Here is a 22,059-nt window from a genome sequence, read left to right on the forward strand (position 1 = left end):
GGGGCAGCCAGTATTTTGATTGTAGCCTAGTCATGGATCGAAAAAAAAAAATATCGATTTAAACATATTCCTAAATTAATACAGCAAACTCACAAGGGTTTTAATACCTTTTTTTGAGAAGGACATGGCAAATAAATCAAGGAATTGGCATATGTAAAGGACTCATTTTCTGTAATGACTCCCTTTTTTCTAGCTTCTTAGAAAGTTTGATTGCAAATAAAACTCAGTTAGTTAATGTTTTGTGTCCATGATGACAACATCTGGTATTTGTCCCCTCAAGATGTGGCTGTGTCTGGGGTCCAGCAGTCCTGTCTCCCCGGCGTGATCCCTGGCAGCAGTGGGTCCCATGGCCACTGCAAATGATGACCCCGACCTGGGCGCCGGCCCGTCTGACGACTGCGACATCCTCTTTGATGACTCTGACTCGGACAGCTTGCTCTCAGATGACTCTGTGTATCCCGAATATGAAAATGAGGAAGACAGAGAGCCGGCTAAAACGCTGTACGAGGCCTGTGCAAGGAATGAGGCCTCGACCCTGCGCAAGATCCTGGAGAGAGGAGTCACTAAGGAAGAGGTCATGGAGCTGGACATCAACGGCAGGGTGATAAATTTCTCTTTTTTTGCTCAATAAGCAAAGTGGCTCTGACATATCCCAGGAAATCTTTCTGTCTGGGTCAAAAGGCAACACAGTCAGAATGCTGCTTGCTTGCCTTCTTGAATTCATTCTACCGTTAATACTTTGTGGCCTTATGAAAGTCTTTTTGTCTCTAACTTGTTCCCCATCAGAATGGCCTGATGCTGGCTGTGAGCAAGGGTTTTGTAGACATTGTGTACGGGCTCCACACATGTCCACTAATAGACATCAACCACCAAGACACCGATGGCAACACTGCCCTCATGATCGCTGCCCAGGCAGGTATGCTAAACACCATGTACACCATGCAATTACGCAACTAGCTTGCCAAACTAATTCCAGCCTGTCGTACTAACATGTCATTTTCCCCACCCAGGCTTCATCACCATTCTGAACTACATCCTTAACTATTACTCTGGGGTGGACACCGAGGCGAGGGACCCCCGTGGCTTCACAGCCCTCATCAAGGCAGGACTCCAGGGCCGCGAAGAGTGTGTGTCCGCCCTGTTCATGCATGGTAAGAGGCAAGACCTCTCATACACTGTACAGTGTTTCTCAAATACATTCAGACAGGAGGAACAAGTATAGTTCTTGCATAGATTAAAGATGGAGAATGATGATATAGATCTAGTGGTTTCGGGGAAGAACAGAATTTACAGAAGCTATTTTTATTATCTTGCACAATCAATATTTGTGAACATGAACAACTCTAGGCTAAAGCTGCAACCCAGAAAAACAAGACCTCAAACTTGATCGTCTCAACCAAGAGGAAATTATGTTTGTTTGAATTTTTTTTTACACCCAAACTACTGTGACTACTGTCACAGTGTCTTCAAAGTCGGTCCTGTTCACTGTCAATAGAGCAGATCCAGGAAGTTTTGTGTGAAGATACTTGTCTCTCTTGTTGCTTTGAGACTTGTTCATGTACACAGTTCTAGACTGAACTGTCCAGTGACATAGCCTATATCATTTCTGTCTTATGGTGGATTTTTTTGCAACACTGTCTTTTTTGTGGCCTTTCACCTCAACATAACCCCATGAACAGTCCACTTCCCATATAGAGGGCTGTTTAAATGATGACGCACCACCACTTTTTTTTTTTTTTTAAGATTGGTTATATGTCATTTCTGCTTTATTGGACAGTTGCAGTAGAGAGAGAGACAGAAAAGAGAGAGGGGGTGACATGCAGTAAAGGGGACAGGCCGGATTCAAACCTGTGCCGCTGCAGTTAGAACTTAGCCTAAATGGTTCGTGCTCTACCGGTTAATTATGAACACGAAAAAATATTTTTTGTGGAAAAAATATAAAAAAGCAAGGAAAAAAAACATTACCTCACAAGCAAGGCGTTAGTAAGTACAAGAGTTGGAAGTATGACTTTCAGACTTAACAGAAGCAAAATGAAAGTGAGTAACAGCCACGTTTTGTTGGGACGACAACTGTGGTATACTGTTCATTAACCCATACAGGAAAATGTATAGCAAAGCACTACTAAAACCAATCAATATGAAAGAGTGCTGTACAGGGTGAACCAGGACATTATTTGTTCCTGATCTGTGAGCTAATCTGGTCCTTCTCTGGGCTGGAGGGATTAAACATTTAAAAAAGGAAGCATTTAGGGTAGCAATGGAAAAATTCCACTCACTCCTATTCATCATTCAATTATGTCAAAGAGAGATTGCAAACATCATCAATCCACAATCTAGTCTTATTTGTAGGCAAACTTGAGCCAAATGTGGGGTATAAATTAATTTGTGTAATCCTCACACTCCTTGTAAAGCCTTGATTATTGACTGAGTGGATTGTCAATTAGTCTCTGAAATAGACACGACTGAGTCCTTCTATCCACTAATGGGTTCAGTCAAATTATTACAACTAAACGAAGCCTCAGAGCAAAGCTGTGGGACTCCTCCCCCTGTCTGGCCTAGTTCAGTATTCTGCTTTCACCTACATAAAAACTATATCCTATTTTGCCAGGCTGTGAAATGGCCTGGTCTATCTCTTCAAGTGTCATGCTCTGCATCTATTGAATCAAATGTGTTCCAACAATGACCACATGGTGGGGTAATTTTATTGAGCTGAATTACCAATTGATTCATTCATATAACAAGAATCTTCAATATCAAGAATATTCACTTGTTTCCTTACTTTGTTTTCACCTTTTCATGTCCAGGTGCAGATATGAATGCGATGGACCTGGTCCGAGGGAGAGGCCTAAAGGATTGGATCCTGAAGACAGGAAGGTTTGAGACTCTGAACAGAATCCGGCGCCTGCAGGCTCATCCTGTCGCCGAGCAGTTCTGTGAAAGCTACATCCCTGAGTGGCCTGAGCTGAAGCATCTGGTAGCTAAGGCCATCACCGCCAAAACAACCAGTCAGAAGCTCACCCAGCGCCTAAAAGACACCCTCACTTTCAGCTACCCTCAGGACCCCCAAGACAACGGGGTCATGGACCATATGGTGCGGATAACCACGAGCGTGCACAGCCCCCTGGTGGCAACTGGCTGCCGCCCCCTCTGCCCTACCAGCCCCCCAGAGATTGGCAAGCGGCGGCTGGCCGTTCCTGAACTGTTGGCCAAGCACAGCAGCGAGGAGTTGGAGGAGACTTCTGTGTGCCACAGCAACGGCTCCATCACCTCAGCTAGCCCCTCCGCCGCGTCAGCCGCCTCCGTGTCTCTGACGTCCTGCTGCCAAGACTTAGAGTGCAGGGAGAACATGGGCTCGGGCGGCGTGAGAAGCTTCATTCCCCGCAGCATGGCAAGCAGGAACAGCATCTTCCCCTCAGGCTGTATCCCCAAGATTGAGGTGACAAAGTCTGGGGAGCCCACTCCAAAGAAAGAGAAAAAGAAGAAAAGGCAAAAGGGCTACCTGGAGCCGCCTGTCTGGAAGTACAAGGAGGCCAAGGAAGAGAAAAAGAAAGAGAAGAAGAAGCTTGAAAAGGAAAAAGAGCAGGGGAATAAAAATAAGGCCAAAAAGTCAAGCAAAAAGTAAGCCAGTTATCTCTTTTCCACAGAGAGAGAGTCAATGTGATAATGCCATGCAAAAGGGATGAGCACAACAACAAAATGCAAAAACATTTTTTTTGGAAATGAGCTGTTGGCGATTGAGACTTATTGATGGATTACTCCTCTTTTCTTGGGATATAAAAGTGAGACTGGGATGGCTTGAACTTCACTGGACATGATGTATTTGGAAAGCTGAAGAGGTTATTTTGACTAAGTGTTATTTGGCTTTGGGGATGCATGGTGATGTCTCATGAACATTTTTTAGACTATTCCTTGTTTCAACTTCTAACTGATGGATTTGTAGATAAATTCATGTGGGAAAGTTAAGTTATATTGAAAATGGACACCTGGAATCTATTTTGAGAAACAAAAATGTTTGGGAAGCTATTTACCAAACTGAGAATTGTGAACAATTTCCATGTAGAGTGCCATCACGGTATGTTAATTAACAGCAATGAAACCAAAGCAATAGCCAAAAAATTATTTATATGAGCAAGGACTTTCAGCAAATGAATTTAACTGCTAGAGTTCATGCAAAAGACCAGTGTGTGTGTGTGTTGTTAACCGGAAGAAACAGAGGCAAACCCTCTTCAAACTGTGTGTTTTGTTCCTCTACGCACTCCAGTCAGCAGACTCTCAAAGGAGCGGTCTGTTGTGGCAGCCATCACCTCAGTTTTGATGAGGCTCAGTTACCTATGCACAGCAGGGAAATAATTTGTATTTAATGTTAAACTTGCTCAGGAATTTTTTGGTTAACAATACTGTGGACATTCAGTATCAAGGTGCTGTGCATCACAAATTACATCTATCTAGGCAAGAAGTCTCTTCTGTGGTCCAATTTTTATTAGAACATGTTAAAATGTGACTTTTATAGGAATCAATTTGTGAATAACTAGAATACCAATACACATTTGTATCGGAATACTTTATATTCTAATACAAAAAAATGAACTGTATTCCATTATTTACATGAAGAATAATGTATTCTCACTACAGATACTTGTGAAAAATTAAAGGATTACTTCTGGGAATTGTAAACTGAAAGTGAGAAACTCCATTTAAATAGTGGCAGGTGATCTACATCTCTATAAAATGCAGCACAGAAGAAAATCTGTTTGTATGCAAACCTGAAATAAATTTCCCGAACTTTGTAATTTTTCACTTTTTTCTTATCTGTACCGTAAATTTATATGGCAAATACCTCAAACATGGTAAAGTAACCTGAAAGTAACTGAAAGTAATCAGACTGAGTTTTGGTAATCTCTTGGATTACGTTACTGATTACAATTTCGAAGTGGCACCTAGTAACTGTAAAGGAATACATTTTTAAAGTAACCTACCCAACCCTGCTCATACACAACTCCCCAAAAGATTTTTCTTATTACATGAAAAGAGAGTAAACAGATTATTAACATACTAGAAATTAAACATTTTCCTAGCCTTGTGACTGATCCTTTTCATCTGGTGTGTAACCTGGATAAATGTGGTTTCATGATAGTTGCCTCTGATCTTATTAGGCTATAATGAGCTTTCTAGATGTGACATGGGGCGGCTGATGACCCTGGCCGGTAATCTTTTAAGCCAATGTGCAGCATCATTACGTAACAATCAATGTTTTCTATGTGTGGTGAAAAGGGGTAAAAGCCTGTGAGATGCATCACAAGGATGAAGAAGACTGGACATGGCTACTTAGATGAGTCAAAGAATATTAGATTGAATTATTATAATTTCTATGTCTGATGGGATGAAACTGGATTATGTATGATGGAAATCTGTTTGTGCATTGTATAGGTTTTTCATAATGGTCTAAACTTTCCACTTACTAATATAGAACTATAGCACAACTGCAAAAACTGAGAAATGATTGACAACAGCATATTTTGTTCATTCCCCCATGGAAGACACAGTGAGAGATTCTCACGGTATGTTTTCAGTATTTTGGCTCACTTCCTCTTTGCAGGAGGGGAACATGTCGATATAAAGTCAGCTCTAAAATAAATACCACTATAGAGGTCGATGAAGGAACACAGTAAACCAGACTGTGAGGCCTCAGACTGTAAACACACATCTTCATAATGTACATCACACACACACACGCACACACACACACACACTGGACCGGATTTTATATATGTTGAGAACGAGGTAAAGTCTTACCAATCACACTGTGAAGCGCTAGGCCTATGAATGTGCCTCAACTCAACACAAATATGGTTGTGATTCCCATGTTGTCTATTTGACAACTAAAATAATGACTGGTCAGTTTACATGTGGTATTAAAGTGGAAAGGCAGTTAAAATTCATATTAAACAAGGCTTCTTTTATCAACTATCTGCTTTTGAATAATAACTCACAGGATAAAATAATGGCTCTATTGAAACAGTATTACATTTCCCCTACTCTCAGAGATTGCGCAACAAACAAAAAAAGCATTTTAGAAAAACCTCGAGGGAATGGAGCAGTGTGTTGTGTCAAGCTTGTGCTGAAAAAACAAAAAAACGCTGAGAAAGAGAGGGTCTTTGAATCACAGAGATTAACGGGAAAGAAAAATAAATACTGATTTAAAAAAAACAAAAAAAACAACAATTTGCCCTCTTCTCTGCTAGACAGCTGATGTGAAAGCTCCCAGCTGTGTCTGCAGCCACAGGCCAGAAGCGGAGAGATTACAGAGCCTGAGAACAAGGAGGGGAATTTATATTACACACATGAAGACATCTCACTCTGTCTCGGCTGAATTAAGTGCTCCCACATAGACAAATCTCTCTGTCAGGGGAACAGTTCTGCATTTGCTACTAGGAATTTTGACTATAGCACAATGTATAGTTGGCATGCTGTAAGAAACATTTTGACCATTATAATAGCACAATGTGTTGTTGGCATGCCGTAATAGAGAGGCACTTGAGCACCACTGACCTCAATGTCATCCTCCATTGCTCAGTTGACTGTCTTGGTGTCTCTTGTTGCTCTGTCTCATTCCCAGTAGGCATGAAAACTTCAGCTCAGTCTCCTTTAACATTGACTGTACTCTGATTGGAGAGGGGACAGTTAGGTTTTACAATACCTAGAAATGTATCAGAAATACAGGGGCAGTAAAGTGAGCAGGAGAAAATAATGTCTTACAAGATAAAAGCATCAGTTTACCACTAAGGCCCTCTATTGCCGACAAGCATGACAAACTATGCAGCCCCCATCATGGATAAAATATTGTCTTAACTTATAACATTTGTGGTTCAAAAAAAAGAGCAAAGATTTCAAGGTTGCTTAGAGGTTTTATCACAAAGCGTTATCGTATCACAGTGATGTCTTTGAAGCACATTCCTCCCACTGCAGTATAGACAGCAGTCCACAAGGGAAAAGGGAAAATGAGTGGTTTGCAAGCAACAGGAAAACCGCTATGAGAACACATTCCAGGCAGGCAGACCCTGTGCGAGACAATAAGGGGTGGGACAAAACTGTATACTATTTAAAAATCTGTAATCTTGCCTTTAGATCGGGAACAGACAGGAAAAAAACTGCTCTTACTTAATGAGACAGGGCTTAGCGCGAGTCGTTAGTTGTGAAGTTCTCAAAGCGGAAGAAGTCTGGTCTGGATCCAAACCTCTGTTTCGTGTTTTCGGTTTATCAGTGCAGATTTTGGACCGAGATACAGCTCGCTCGCCGCCGCGCGTCGTCCGGCCGGGACACGGTCGCCAATCCCTTTTACTTGGGGTCAACTCAGACATTTTAGAGCCTTTGTGGCAAGCCTGAAAGACTGACTGTTTGGTTTTGATTTTCGGAGTAAAGGGAAAATTGCAGACGGACTTTACCAGAACTCACGCGCGTCGTGCGTAAAACAACGGCGGTTGGTCGTCACCGAAGCAGGAAAGGATGTGAGATTTCTGGATTAAACATCTGTAATTGAATCATTTCGACGAAGTAAACGCTTCACTCCACTCTTGAAATGGAGATATTTTTGTTTTAGATGTACTTTCCATGTATTTGAAACACAAATAGGCTTTAAAAGGATACTCCGACCCAACTTTGATATGGGAGACGTGCGGCGTGTGCATCTGTCAAGTTGAAAAGGCGAGTGGAAAACAGCCAGGTAACGTAGAATAACACCAGTTTTCTGTTTTGTAAGATATGCTGTAATTGATAGACTAAGATGTGGTCTGTAACATTGAATTTAAAGCTACCGTTAAGCACCTTATAGGTCGCCTAGTCCACGTGTTTCCAGATGTGAACGACAGGTGTGTAAGAGAGGGGGGGGGGGGTCTACCTGGTTTGTGGTGAAGGTCAAAAGCACAGCATTAAACAGGGGTTATACGATTGAATCCCTGTTTATTTTATTATACATTACATGGAGGCTGCAGCTTTATCACATTTACCCATGCTTTTGTTGTTCTTACCTCCTCCTCTGTCTTGTTTAAATGATCTCTTTAACAATGCTGCAGCTTTCAGCTCTTTTCAGCAGTTTTTGCCATTAGGGCAGCCATGATAAATGAAATTGCTTGGATGTTTTATTGTGCAGTGTAATGTATTCGCCTATAGCCTACACTGTGGCAGGCCCAGGCTTTCGAAACATGTGGGGTCGGTGAGTTTAGACCCCCTGCGATGAGGAGAACTGGTGCGTGAGAAAAAAAGAGAAAAAAAAGACGTTGCTGGATAAGCATTAAATACTTCTAAAAGTATTGGCACGAGTAATAGAAGATAAGATATGACTCAAGTTGCATTGAAATACCACACAACCACCTGAACACACACACACACACACACACACACGCACACACACACACACACACACACACACATACACACACATACACACAGGTTTATGCCTTTTGTTTTGTAAGCCATGATGGAAGTCACCTGGACTGTTTCCAGGTAGATGCTGCTGGTAAAATGTAGACATGGGGGTCTGTCCAAACCTCTTGATCAGTTTTAATTTTGTTTAGAGCCAAAGTACCACAGACCCATTTGTGTGCATGTCTGAAGTCTATTTGTGGCACTAAAAGAAATCAAGTGACTGTTGAACTGGGGAGATCTGTCCTTTTCTTTCCCAGACATGCATTCAGGATGCATGTGAGAGCATGCAGTAATTGAGGCATAAAACCTGCTAAGCCTAGCTTTGTCTGTGAAATGAAGATACAATCAGTCTTTCCAGTCTCTCATCAGACAGTCACAACAATCAGTGGATTACCGATTTAAGGTTTTTACGAAAACAAAATACGCAAAGCACACACTCATCGTAACTTTGTGGCTAGCAATCATCAAAAACGATGAATGTGAAGATGTCTTGCCAGCTAAGCCACATGATAGCAGCATTTACAGTAACACTGCTCAAAGTTACTTTCCAGAAAAAGTCTGCTGAGGCCCAATGGAGGGGTTTGCTGGAGGCTGCTGTGACTTTTATTGTTTAGCTGGCTATAGCCGTGCCTCCTCCGACCACTACCAACCACACAGTCATCCAGATGGAATGAGAGATCTGCCTCCCCAAGTCAAAACGCTGTAGATGAGAGGAAGAGATGACAATGGATCTTTTCCCCCGGGTCACACGGGCGCAGCATTGGACAGAATGGAGACAAACAGGAGAGAGCAGAGAGAGGAAGTGTGCTGGAGTCTAAAGCAGTCAGCCTACGATGGAGAATGTGATTACAGCTCCCTTCTATCTCAGGACCCTATGGAGGATAATATGCCTAGAGGAGAAATTACAGACAGTTGCACTCCTCCATTGAGAATAAGGTAATTCTGTGGGTGGAATTGTGTTTATGCTGCTCCTCCGCTGGACCCACAGATTAACCACCACTGACATGAAGGCTACACGATACAGGAAACACTCACTCTTTGCTGCTCGGTGAAATATGTCTTGCGGTTTTTGTATGTTAGAGCTGAGTGGAGTGGATTGTTCTCATCCGTTGAGCTGGAGCCCCACAACTTTCTGCAGTACCAGCAAAGTTTAAGGTTCGTTGTCAGACACATATTTATCAGACTTAGATGTCACATGTGAAATAGTGTTATGGAAATAAACTAATCTAGAACAGATAGCAAGGATTTCAACACTAATTTGACACCTTGATTTAAATGGGAAATTCCACTGAGAGCATGTTCTCATCTTCAAGACATATATTTTTAAAATAAATATACAGTTTAAAGTACATTAAATGTACTTGAAAAGGAATTCTCACATCAAGAAATGTATATTTTGGAAAAAAGCAAAAAATAATAGGAAATGAAAGAAAAGCTCAATCACACCACAATGGTCAAAGCAATTAAAAAAAACAGAAACATTCACATTAAACAGTTGTACTCCTCTTGCTACCCTTCAACGACAGCTAACATAACTTGTGGCAATGAAATTAATAAGATGAATTAAATAGTTTCCTGTAGTTTGTTGTATTAGCTAGGTGCATAAAAGCAGGAATACTTAAGCAGTGCTGGTCTCTCTTAATAGCGAGCGATGGCCAGGCTATAGTTTCACGTTGTTAGAATGTTTTCCCGTTTTAGAAATGAGTTAATACAGCCTGCCTCAGACATTATCTGACCCAGAGATTTGTAGATGCCACCAGATGTTTTGGTTATTTCTTGTTTTTTTTTTGTATTTATTTTTATGACAATGTTCAGTCTATCCAGGAGGGACACTGGAGAACTGTTCTCTGGTTCAGTCTGTAGTTATTTGGTACCAACAAATAGGTTAAACACAACAGTGCAAAATCCACTCCACCTGTGCCGGTATCAATGTTGGTCTTTTTAGGCAAGAGAAGAAGCAAAAGTTAATGTCCTTCCCAGGCTTTCAGATGTGTGGTCATGTGTCTTCCTGCATCTATGCGTCTACTAAAACGCACATGTATTAAGGGAAAGGTAAATTAGTTGCAGGTGCACCAAGTTGGCCAGCTGAACCACTCCTGGCTCTCTCCGCCTCCCAACCGATGCTCGATCACCACCCCGCCTGCCACATACCACTACTGCCTGACTGAGGCCAGGGCGCCGTCTGGCCAACAACCAACTCCCCCGAGTGGAGAGGAAGTCAGCGACCACCATCTCTGCTGCTATGGATCACTTTCAAATTAAAAGGCTGTAAAGCCAGATACCAACAAGTAACCCTCACTTTGGCTTCTTTCATGTGGTGGCGCTGCAGAAGGGTGCGTGGCATGATCTGAACAGAGGGTGAACTGGTGCCCCAGGAGGTAGTAACAGAGGGTGATGACTGCCCACTTGATGCTGTATTTTGTCCACCCCCCCACCCCTCCTACCTCATGGGATAAAGCCAAGGGGGCAGTCAAGGTGCACCCAGTCAAAGCAGAGGAGCAAAGATGTCTGTAGTGAACAACCGCTATAACTCAATACTCCTTTATCTAGTTACAACATGTTTTCAGTCATGCCAACACATGAACTGAAAATGTAATGAATGCCTTGAGTCACATTGCTCTACCACTCTATACAAGACTCTAACTAGTGAGGTATTTAGTTTATCAAACAATGCCAACGTTTGTGATAAGCTTTGTTGTGTAACTGCTACCGTAGGCCTACATATGCAATAGCCAATTTAACGTTGCAGCGCAGGTAGGATCAGTAGCAAGTTAAGTTCCACTGGTGAATACTACCTGAAGTCCGCCACCACCCCACCCCCCCCCCTCCCCCTCACAGCTCAGGCACGTTCACAAGGAAACTTCTGGGCCGAAAAATGGTTCCATGAAGCAATATGTCAGCACCCATAAACCCCTATCTCTCTGCACTTCTGTGCCATTTGGAAAAGGGGCCAAACGATACCCTACTTCCAGATAATATAATACTTCCATGGATTAAACGGCGCCAAACCCTCTGTTTGACATGTTAGTCTGGAGGACAAAAGGGAGAGAAAAGTTAAGGGAGTGCAGGAGCGCCCTCCCTCTAACCAAAAAACGCCTTTTTCACTTAAAAGCCAGCAGGAACTGCTCTGTCCACTGGACAGGATCTGAGGCGTCTTCAGGTCGGTCAGAGGGCTGGTCAGCTGTGAGAAGACTGTTAGAAAGTTCCAGTAGTAGCCAGCCAGCCCCAGAAACCACCTCACATTCTTTTTGGACTTCAGCCTAGTGCAAGCTGCAGTGGCAATTCTCATCTATCTGAGGGCGGATTTGCCCACAGTGGCACCCTAGATACAGTATCCAATCGCACACTTCTTCAGATTGTCCTCAAGGAGTACAGGACAGCACTCAGGTGCTGCATATGATGCCGTCACCTACCACGCAAATCGAAATGTAATGAATTGGCACAACTTGCACAGACTGAGAAGGCCGTTTTCTCCTTGGATCCTAGTGACAAGGGATTCTGCCAGTAGGACTTGGTCAAATCCAGTGTCAAATAAAAGCGGTAGGGTTAGCCCTAACCCTAACCCTAAACCCTAAAAGTGGTGCCTAACTTCATTAGCCGGCTGAGCTGCTCATGGCTCTCTCCGACTCCCAAACAGCAGCTATCCAAAATCTAAAAAAGAAAAAAAGAAGCACAAAAGAAGCATGAAGAAAGCAATTATAACCATGGACACAAAGAAATAATATTAGGGTCCACATTGCTGAAATTTGCATTTGGGTTTTAGACTAGGTTTTTAAAATGATAGTGAGTGTTATGACCACAGTATGATGGTTGACTGTTCATGAACTCACATGGAGGTGCTAATACAATTCACAAATAACCATTCAAAAACTATCACACATAATAAAGCACTATGATAGCAGCATCTAGAGGGAGATGCTGTTCCCCTGTGTTGTCTAGGACTGACATACAGTATGTTTTGTCCCCATAGTCTAGTACTGAACTGAACGCTTGTAAAATCATACAACTGTAATATGTGGCGTTTACTTGCAGAGATTTGTAATCAGGCACAGATTTTCATAGCATGTAATTATAGCATAGTATGTGTCAGCCTTAATGGATTGAGCAATAGGTGTCATCACAAGGAGAGCAGAGGTGAACACAGTTTGCCATTCTGGTGATTCAGCCATGTCTAATATATAGATGACTATGCTTTTCCATTTTATGACACAGGAGATGTGAAACTACAAGGCTCAGTGTCAGAGTGTCAGTTAGTGTGGTGGGGGTGTCATGTGTGCTGACTTTTATTCATTCAGTGCTTTTTCGCTTTTTATTCAGAAAGTTTAATTTATAAAGCTGGCGGGATAAATTGTCATTGTTGTTTTAGTTTATTTAATTCCTCAGTGATGAAACATAGAAGCAACATGATTACAAAATAACTGATAAATTATGATGATAACAAAAAGAAGAGATGCAAATTACTAATTTAGGCACGTAACAAAAAAAACAAAACAAGTGGCTTATAAAAACATCTAGCCTTAAAACATAACCATGTGCATCCATTGTAGGCCTCCTGTACATATGGTATATACCGCAATAAAAGAAATATCATAGGATCTGTTACACTATAGATAGTTTTGAACTGTTTCGTGCTATTACAGTTATTATTTCACTCATCATGGTCTTTATTAGTATTTTCAATAAATACATATTGTCACCTGTGTCATATTTCAAATTGAATGACTTGGAACATTACAGAGTATAGCACACCTGGGTGTCAGGTAACAGCAGAGGGGCTCCAGCAGTAAGAATGGTTGAGTCGTCCCTCTGTCACGGCCCTCCTGCTTGCGTGACCCTCGGCAGCGCAGCCCTAAACAATGAGCAGACCTGAGTCTCGCAGGCCAGCCGGGTGGGGCCTCTCAATGGCAGGAAGCATAGCCATCAATATTTACTCTGCAAGCGGGGCAGTCAAGGAGTCGACAGGCCTGGAGCCTGGGTAGCACAGCACTACACACAGTCTCTCTCACACACACACACACACACACATACACACTAAGTGGTCGGACAGACTGCTGTTACAGCAGCCTTCCCCTAAGCCCCCTCTCCCACCCAGTGCAATTACAATGCAGGCAGACAGGCTGGACCCTGCCACTGTTGTTTTTGACCTCATAGCTTCCTCCGCTGAAGAATCAGGGTTGTGCTGGTCGCCTTCTTCTGCTGCTGCTGTTGCTGCTGCTGCTGCTGCTGCTGCTGCTGCTGCGGAGGCCATTTTGGCCTGGCAGGGCAGAGATGCTAACACCACAACCGCTGCTTGGCTTGGCTGCTCATATACACTGCAAACAGATTATAGTCTGTAAATCTGAAGTACTAAAATCTTCTCACATAGCAGTTGAACGTTTAGAGAAATACCCCGTCTTTCTCGTAATGTCCCAAATTCAACCTCTGGCTTATCATCATGACAGTTTCTGATAAAGCAACAACACTGATTGCGTAATCACTATGTCATTATATCAGTTTTAATAATTAAATGTTTTGTTTGTGTGTTCTGGGTCACAGAGATGGGAAGCTCGGCTCTGCTCGCAGTAGTACTAGGTGGAGTGTTTCTGTGGATCTCTGCTGTCCATGCAGGTGAGTTAACACAGTCACAGTGACACACACACACACACACACACACACACACACACACACACACACACACACACACACTTGAGTCCTGATGTAAACAATGTTCACTGTAGTAAGGAGCATTCCCAACATTCCTCTCACCCATTAATTAAGCATTTTAGACAAATATGTGGCTGTCTTTTTCAAAGCTTGTGTGTCAGGGCTGGTACATTTGTTTTCTTTCTTTTCTTTTGTTTTCTTTTCATTTGTGGATTGGAAAGTTTTTCTGTAGGTGTTATCACAGAGTTTTACTTATGTGTATATGTGTGTTTTCAAGGAGATAGAGCTTTGTGTAGAGTTTGCTATGTGCCTGTATATTATGTGTGTGTTTGTGTTGCTTGGGTGTATAATTTATACGTGTGCGTGACTTTCCATGGGATAGTTTGTGCCTGTTTGTGCGTATGTGTGTACACATTTTTACTTTTATGCTGCCACAAGTGCGCAGCCGAATTGGCAGGTTGCAAAAGTGGAGATGTTCTGGTGGTACGGTCATGGGAACAATAGGAGAGAGGAAGTTTGTGTCTTCCTGCTGTGCCCGTGAGTTCACGCTCTCCTAACTGACCCTTCCCCTGTTTCCCAAACGCACTTTGGGATTCAGATCATCTCATGTCCATGTGAGACAAAGAGGATCTTAGTACCAAGATGCTGAAACAGAGTCCTGGAGAGCAAGGAGAGTTTTGGATGTGAAAAGTCCCCCATTCCAAACTCCGCCGAGTGCGAGCACAACTCGATCAAAAAATCCTCCTTAGGTGCACGGCCAAAGATTAATATATGAAGAAAGAAAAGCCAGCACTCATAATGTCCTTTTGTCTTTTAATTAAGTGGGCAGCTATAGAGCACAAACGACGGACGCGTTTCAGCAATAAGCCATCATCAGCGTTGTGTTGCTCAAAGCGGAAGTGACACTTAAATACATATATGCATACAGTTCAATTAATTATTCAATCAATATGAAAAACACATGATCAAGAAGTCACTGTCAAAGAGAAATCAACATACCAGCTTCCCCCACTCAGTACGGATTAATACCAGGGATGCACAATCCACAGCATAAACATAACACTTAGGAAAAATAAGTATCAAGAAAAATATAATAGAAGAATAATAGAAGAATAGAAGAATAGAAAATACAGCTAAATGTCTCTGCACATATATCTCACCCCTTGTACAGGCAGAAGATTTCCATTTTCAAAAGTCCCCCATTCGCCATGAACACAGCTCCCCAGTTTGGCCTCTTTCTGCTACTCTGTCTTTCCCCTCTTTCTGTTTCCTGCTGTCTCACCTTTCTCTGTCTCTCACTCTATCTCTCTCACACACACGCACTCACACCGTATAATTTCTCCAAAAATATCTCTGCTGGTTAACCACACAGCCTCTGTAGCCTTGCTCACCTCTGCGATATCTTGTGGCTGCCAGGAAATGTAGTTAGCATATCTCTCTCTATTACCACTAGGGTTTCCCCTTGAGGAAGCTGAGGTCCCTTTACAAGTATAGCCTATCACTTTACTTGTGATCTTTGAAAGATGATGCGGAGTGTCTGCTTTTGACTTGCTTTTCTTGGCTTTTCTCAGATCAGTCATCTTTGGCATCATCACCAGAAGGTAAGTTTCTCACTTTTTGTCTGTGTGTGCTCATGTGTGTGGAGATGCATCTGTTTGTCTGTCTGTCAACACTGTCTGGTGTGAATTTCCTCCTCCTTCAGAGTCCGGAGATGATGGGAAGCCGCTGTGTATGTGCGACAGCACAAAAAGCATATGTGTGAACGGCACTTGCAGAGGAGACATCTGCTTTTACACCCAGGTGCATGGCCATGAGGAGAGGGGTTGCTTCTCCAATAATAACCGCATGGAGCAGTGCTACACCTCCTTTGAGGGCTTATTTGTCCACTGCTGCAATGAGGACAAGTGCAACGCCTTAACCACTCCACCTCCAAGTACAGGTCAGTACCCAAAGCCACTGCTTGACAATATTTCAGATCCATGGAAGTTGAAGTACCAGTGTGGCACTCAGCCTCCTGGATTTGTGTCATTCAGTCCCCCAGGCTCATCCCACAGTTCAGTGCACATCCAGCGTTTTTATTATATTTGTCTATGAACCGGACACATCGTGTGTGCATTGCACTGTAGAATGGGCTTGGAGGACTGAATGATGTCAGTCTGCAAGGTTGACATGCTTTATGCACAAGGTCTTCGCTCTGAGACTGATCTGATTCAAAGCTTCCCTCTAGTAGGTAGCTGGTTCCCCCTTGTGGCCAGTTAGGGTAAACATCATCATTTGACTGGCACTACAATTTCACTTTCACTTTCATTTTATGACTGAGGACATACTGTAATCATGCCACTAGTTTGTCTACTTTTAAGCAAAAACAAACTAAGAACTTCCCTCTCCAATGTATTCAAGTGCTTTCAACTGGTTTCCCAAACTCAAAAGTGTGTATCTGTGTGCGTGAATGCATATGTGTATCTAGAAAAGCCTCCAAACCCAAAGAGTGTGGTACTGTGGATAGCGGTGCCATTGCTGCTGCTGCTAATCATGGCTGCGGGTGGGTGCGGCCTGGTGTTGTGGCTGCGCTCCCGGCGGACACACTGCAGACTGGGTAACGCCGAGGACCATGATGTCACCATGCTCAAGGTGCCCAGTGGAGATGAGCCCACATACGGCGTAAGAGTCATTACACACTTGACATTAGACAGAATCCTATTAAAAGGTTTTCAAAAGAGAGTTCTCATATCTCATTTATCTCTGTCTGTCTGTCTGTCTATCTATCTATCACACTCTCTCCAGGATATCTTTGATGAGTTTTGTACATCAGGGAGTGGGACAGGACTGCCCTATCTGGTCCAAAGGACTATGGCCAGACAGATCTCACTGGTGGAGTGTGTTGGTCAGTTTAGTTCTTCACCACCAAATTACTCGCAGTTGTCTCATAAACATGTTTGTATCTGATGTAATGTAGCTGTGTCGCTGTGTCCCCAGGTAAGGGCAGGTACGGGGAGGTGTGGAGGGGAACGTGGATGGGGGAGAGCGTGGCAGTGAAGATCTTCTCCTCTAGGGACGAGCAGTCCTGGTTCAGAGAGACGGAGATCTACAACACTGTGCAGCTCCGACACGACAACATACTGGGTATGGAAGCAGAATCCAGGCCAAAGAAATGAATCTTTTTCCCACCCAGTTCCTGTCACCACTTAGTCCAGGATTGATAAATACAATTTGTGTAGCACTCCAAAAAGTGTCAGCAGATGGATGGATAGTAAAATAACCGTCTTCTGTTCCTCCTTTAGGTTTCATAGCCTCTGACATGACGTCCAAGAACTCCAGCACCCAGCTGTGGCTCATCACCCACTTCCACGAGCTGGGCTCCCTCTACGACTTCCTGCAGTACAGCAGCTTGGATCCTGAGAGCTGCCTGAGGATGTGCCTGTCTGTGGCCGGTGGCCTGGTCCACCTCCACACCGAGATCCTCAGCTCCCAGGGCAAGCCAGCTATCGCCCACCGAGACCTGAAGAGCCGAAACATCCTGGTGAAGCGGAATGGACAGTGCTGCATCGCGGACCTGGGTGAGGGATTGTAGAAAGCAACGGACGATGCGTTAATTAATGTGTTGGACTTCTAGCCATATTTTGTGGTTGTTGGGTGAAAACCTCGTAACTCCAGTTTTGATGATGTTCATGTTTTAACCTAAAATGAATGATTACACTCTCCTCGATGGATTGAGAAACTTCTACAACCGTTGGTTTCATTAAAGCTTTTCAAAACACATCGGATATACTGAAAAATGCATTGTCATCAAGCTAAAAACAAGGCTGTTTCTGAAAAGTTGACATTTTGGGGATACAACTTTTTTACCAGACAACAGCAATTTGTTTTCCAGTCCTTGCTAATAGTTATAATGAATGTGTGGAGACAAAATAGCCATTTAATGCTGACTTAAATAGTTTTCCCCTGTGGACAATTAAATTGAAGTTGGTAATACACTGGAAAATAAGAGGTTGCATCTCTGCTTTATCCCTACTCTCTCCTCAGGTTTGGCAGTGATACACTCTCAGTCCAGCGACTACCTAGATGTGGGCAACAACCCTCGTGTGGGCACCAAGCGTTACATGGCCCCCGAGGTGCTGGATGAGAGCATTCGTATGGACATCTTTGAGTCCTACAAGCAAACCGACATCTGGGCCCTGGGCCTGGTCTTCTGGGAAATCACCCGCAGGACCATCGTCAATGGTAACCGCTGAGAGACGACAGCCGAAGGGAATTTTGAGCATTTGCAATAATCCTCAGAGATATTTGGAGACATTAAGTACATTGACCTGGTGGATTAGAGAGACTCAGATCTCAGGTGGAAAATGATTCACAGACTATCAAGGTATCTTCATACACTGATGTATGACCCATCCACTCCTCATGTTGAGAATGTCTTTTCCCTGTCCCGTCTGTCTGGTTCTGGTGGAGCATGTGTAGGAGGCAGTTCGCCCCATGTCTCTCAGCACTCCAGTGTTTTCCTAGCTGGGCCGTCTGGGCCGCGGAGCTGAGTCTGTGTCTGTCTCGACTATCCTCTCTCATGATTAGCGCTGCAGTAATTATAAACAGTCTTATCTGGTGTCAGCACTCACTTTCACATAGTCCAGATGCCCGTGCACACACACATTCAGATGCAAGTAAATGTGCGCGCAAAAACGCACACGTACACATAGTACAGACAGAAGGAAACACACACATAAATGTAGCTGCGTGCGCGTCACATACACATCAGCAGGCCTTGCAGTTGCAGAACTCCGTCCCAGTGTAATCACCAGGGCATTGGTATCTTTCCCTGCTCTCTTGTTTAGTCAAACATACTTTACAGAACTCCCACTTGAGCCTATCTGGAGTTCCAAGAGTGCTATTTCAGTCCTTGTATGAAGTGAAATCTATCTTTCTGCAAATATATGAGGAGGCAAACCATAACTGGTCATTGGTTATCTAATCCTGAAGTAGATAATGCCTCCATCGCCACAGTTTTAAGTTTTCTAGTTCTTTTCAATGTTAAGTGCTACAGTCTGCATTTTTCCCCACCTAACCCTCCCCTTGAGTCCCCCAAGCCAAGGTCTTTGTTATGATAGTTTGTTTTTTGTTCTTCTGTTGAATTGGAGAGGAAACGGCACATTGAGTCTTTCATTCTTTTGTGTTGTTTTAGGGATCGTGGAAGAGTACCGTCCTCCCTTCTTTGACGTGGTGCCCTCAGATCCCAGCTTTGAGGAGATGAAGAAGGTGGTGTGTGTGGACCAGCAGAGGCCCAGTCTGCATAACAGGCTGCATTCCCACCCGGTAGGCCATCTGGTGACACACACACACATGCACATTTTCCAATGTTGCGCAAAATTTCAGTACGTTATCACTCGTTATTAACCTCTCCTGACCTTTGTGACTCATAATACTTTCAAATACAAGTACACATATGTACACATAATATGTTGCTATACATCACATAGACAGAGAGGAATACCACGTTAGATTTTACTGTGGTATTTGATGTTTGTCTTATCTGTGCATCCAGATCCTGTCGACCATAGTGAAGATCATGAAGGAGTGTTGGTTCCAGAGCCCCCCCGCCCGCCTCACCGCCCTGCGGGTGAGGAAGACCCTCTCCAAACTGGACCATGACAACGACTACACCATCGAGAAACTCAAACGGGACCTCTAGACCAGAGCGCCGAACTCCAAAAGGGACACGAGACTGAAAGGCTAAAAGGGATTTTCTACCATACTCCTACAGCATCATTAGCATATTTTCTGAGCTAGTGACTCACATAGTCACTGCATTCTATTAAAACCATATGACTTTCAGCAGTTTTGTCTAGACTGTCTAGCACCCAGGGCTATTTTTTTCTTTTTGCCTAGCCTACTTTTCATCTGCCATATTTCCGGTGCCTTAAACCAAGGGGTCCCTAAAGGAAAACTGTTATCACTTGGATTCCAATGAAGGTATTCTCCACTTTTGTTTTGGTCATCTGATAAAATTTTGGATTAAGCATTTCTGGACTAGAATAGACGTCACAGCACAATTATTGGGCTGTTTTTCTACCTACACAATCATTTATCTGTGATTGTGTAAATCCCCAGTGGAAGGGTGGACGGAGAATCTCGCACAGCACAATTATTACTCATGCTCTTATCGAAGGAGGAGAGGAGGAGCACGTCATGCTGGACTTTCTCTGATATGAAAATGCATTAATGGGTTTTCCCATAATGAGTGATGCCCCAGAAAATGACTGTGAGCCGGAAGGAGAGGAGAAGGAAGACCTCGGTTGTCTTTACTACATATAAGGGAAATGTTTAACTAATTACATGCTCAGTGATGTTTTGGAGTCTTATATCAGCATTGGATTTATTGTAAATATGGAACCTATTTCAAAGGGGGTATTATTTTCTATTACACAAGAATGACAATCATTTTCTATTATATTTTTTGTATAAATATTTTATATAAAAATCATTTTTACATTTGTATATGCCACAGAATTACTATCACGATTGCAGTGGTCAGTTTAGACAATCACAACCATTTAAAAGTAAATAACAGACACGTTATATTGTATATATTGAATAAAGGATTGTATTTATCAAATGATTACAAATCTGTTTAATACACAGTACTGTAGTTTCTCAAACCACTAATGTTTGCAATTCCCACATTGTCCAGAAGAGGTCATCAGATTATAGTTAAACAGTGATCCATATGCTTAGTACAGTTTAATTTGGGAGATTTACAGTATAATCAGTTTTGATAAAGGATCAGATTTTTTCGTATAAATTTCAACATTATAAAATTATTTAGCAGTGGGGTTTAAATCAATATTTTGTAACAACCAAGAGCTATAATCAAAAGGTAACAACAGCAGTTGGCAGTAGTGGATTGATAATATTTTACAGGACCTATACTCATATACAAACAGTCAGATAGATAGACATAAAAAGACAAAAATACTAAAGTGAACATGTCATTTGTTAAATTTTTTGGAATGTCAAGGAAAGACTGCAGAAACTCCGGTCTATCAAACCAACAGCGGTTTTTCAAGACACCTTATACATCCTTTTGTGAGAGGGAAAAAATATTTTAAAAATATTTCAAAAGCACAAAGATTCTATCTTCAAAACCAAAACTATTTGTAAGCATTTTTGTCAGGTCTCCAGATGAGTCATAAATTTAATAGTAACCCATAATATGTTTTTACTTTCATTCCAGCAACCACTTCATAAGAATAGGATGTCAGGGTTTTTTCAAAATGGTTGTCTTGTTTTATAATGACCTCCTTGATTTGTAAAAAAAAAAAAAAAAAAAAAAATCTATTGTGTTGTGGTGAGAAGAATTGGTGAAAATGAAGCGTGAATGGAACTAGTCAGTTGTTATCAGACTGTCACAAAGAATCTAATTACATTCGACAAGAATTCAAAGTGACACAGTCTTACTCTGTAACCTTATTTTTACCAAAGAACTTATCCAGTGGTTGGTGTGATGTTGAGTGTTGGTGGAACTGAGAATTGTATCAATTGTGTCCCATTCATCCCGTATCAGTGCAGCAATGTTTTCCCGTCTGTCCTTCTCTATCTGTGTGTGCATGTGTGTGTGTGTGTGTGTGTGTGTGTGTGTGTGTGTGTGTGTTGTCTGTCTGTCTGGTTGTTGAACAAACTCCAGAGAGATAATACTCCCTCAAAGCCCCAGTCTGTCTGGTCAGTCAGATGAAGAGCTGGTTATTTTTAACACTGTAGGGGGGTTGTTCAAGTATCAGAGAGGCCAAACTCCCCGTCTGTGAGTGCAGAGCCCATCTCACTTCTCCCTCTGTTTCCCTCCTCTGTGTATTCCTTTTCACAGTAGGGTCATTCCAAATGGCTCGGCGGAGACAGAGGGATTTGTGCGGCAGACAGCGGGCACTGAAGAAATGTGGAGATAAATTGGACAGGGCCGATAATGGACAGATATAAAGCCACTGTGGAGACTATGCAGACACAATTAGACTT

General features: G+C 42.7%; 2 protein-coding genes across 3 annotated transcripts; both read left to right on the forward strand.

The window, feature by feature from the left end:
- The first annotated feature begins 334 nt into the window (after positions 1-334).
- ankrd33aa (ankyrin repeat domain 33Aa) lies at positions 335-3,622 on the forward strand. The gene is made up of 4 exons (XM_071906801.2): positions 335-601; positions 787-916; positions 1,011-1,151; positions 2,805-3,622. The coding sequence occupies exons 1-4, from the start codon at positions 347-349 to the stop codon at positions 3,620-3,622; spliced, it is 1,344 nt and encodes a 447-aa protein (XP_071762902.1). The 5' UTR covers positions 335-346.
- A 3,462-nt stretch (positions 3,623-7,084) lies between these two features.
- On the forward strand, positions 7,085-20,671 carry acvrl1 (activin A receptor like type 1). 2 transcript variants are annotated; one of them, XM_071906776.2, is made up of 11 exons: positions 7,085-7,701; positions 13,957-14,028; positions 15,636-15,665; positions 15,767-16,003; positions 16,532-16,725; positions 16,849-16,948; positions 17,041-17,187; positions 17,346-17,621; positions 18,088-18,285; positions 19,238-19,368; positions 19,598-20,671. In XM_071906776.2, exons 2-11 carry the CDS (start codon positions 13,959-13,961, stop codon positions 19,742-19,744), a joined length of 1,530 nt encoding a protein of 509 aa, XP_071762877.1. In that variant the 5' UTR covers positions 7,085-7,701; positions 13,957-13,958; the 3' UTR covers positions 19,745-20,671. The 2 variants fall into 2 exon arrangements, with proteins under 2 accessions (XP_071762877.1, XP_071762876.1); XM_071906775.2 differs by having other exon boundaries at positions 7,086-7,720.
- The last annotated feature ends 1,388 nt before the right edge of the window (positions 20,672-22,059 follow it).

This window comes from Centroberyx gerrardi, chromosome 14 (assembly GCF_048128805.1).
Source record: "Centroberyx gerrardi isolate f3 chromosome 14, fCenGer3.hap1.cur.20231027, whole genome shotgun sequence".
NCBI classification, from domain to species: Eukaryota; Metazoa; Chordata; class Actinopteri; order Beryciformes; family Berycidae; genus Centroberyx; species Centroberyx gerrardi.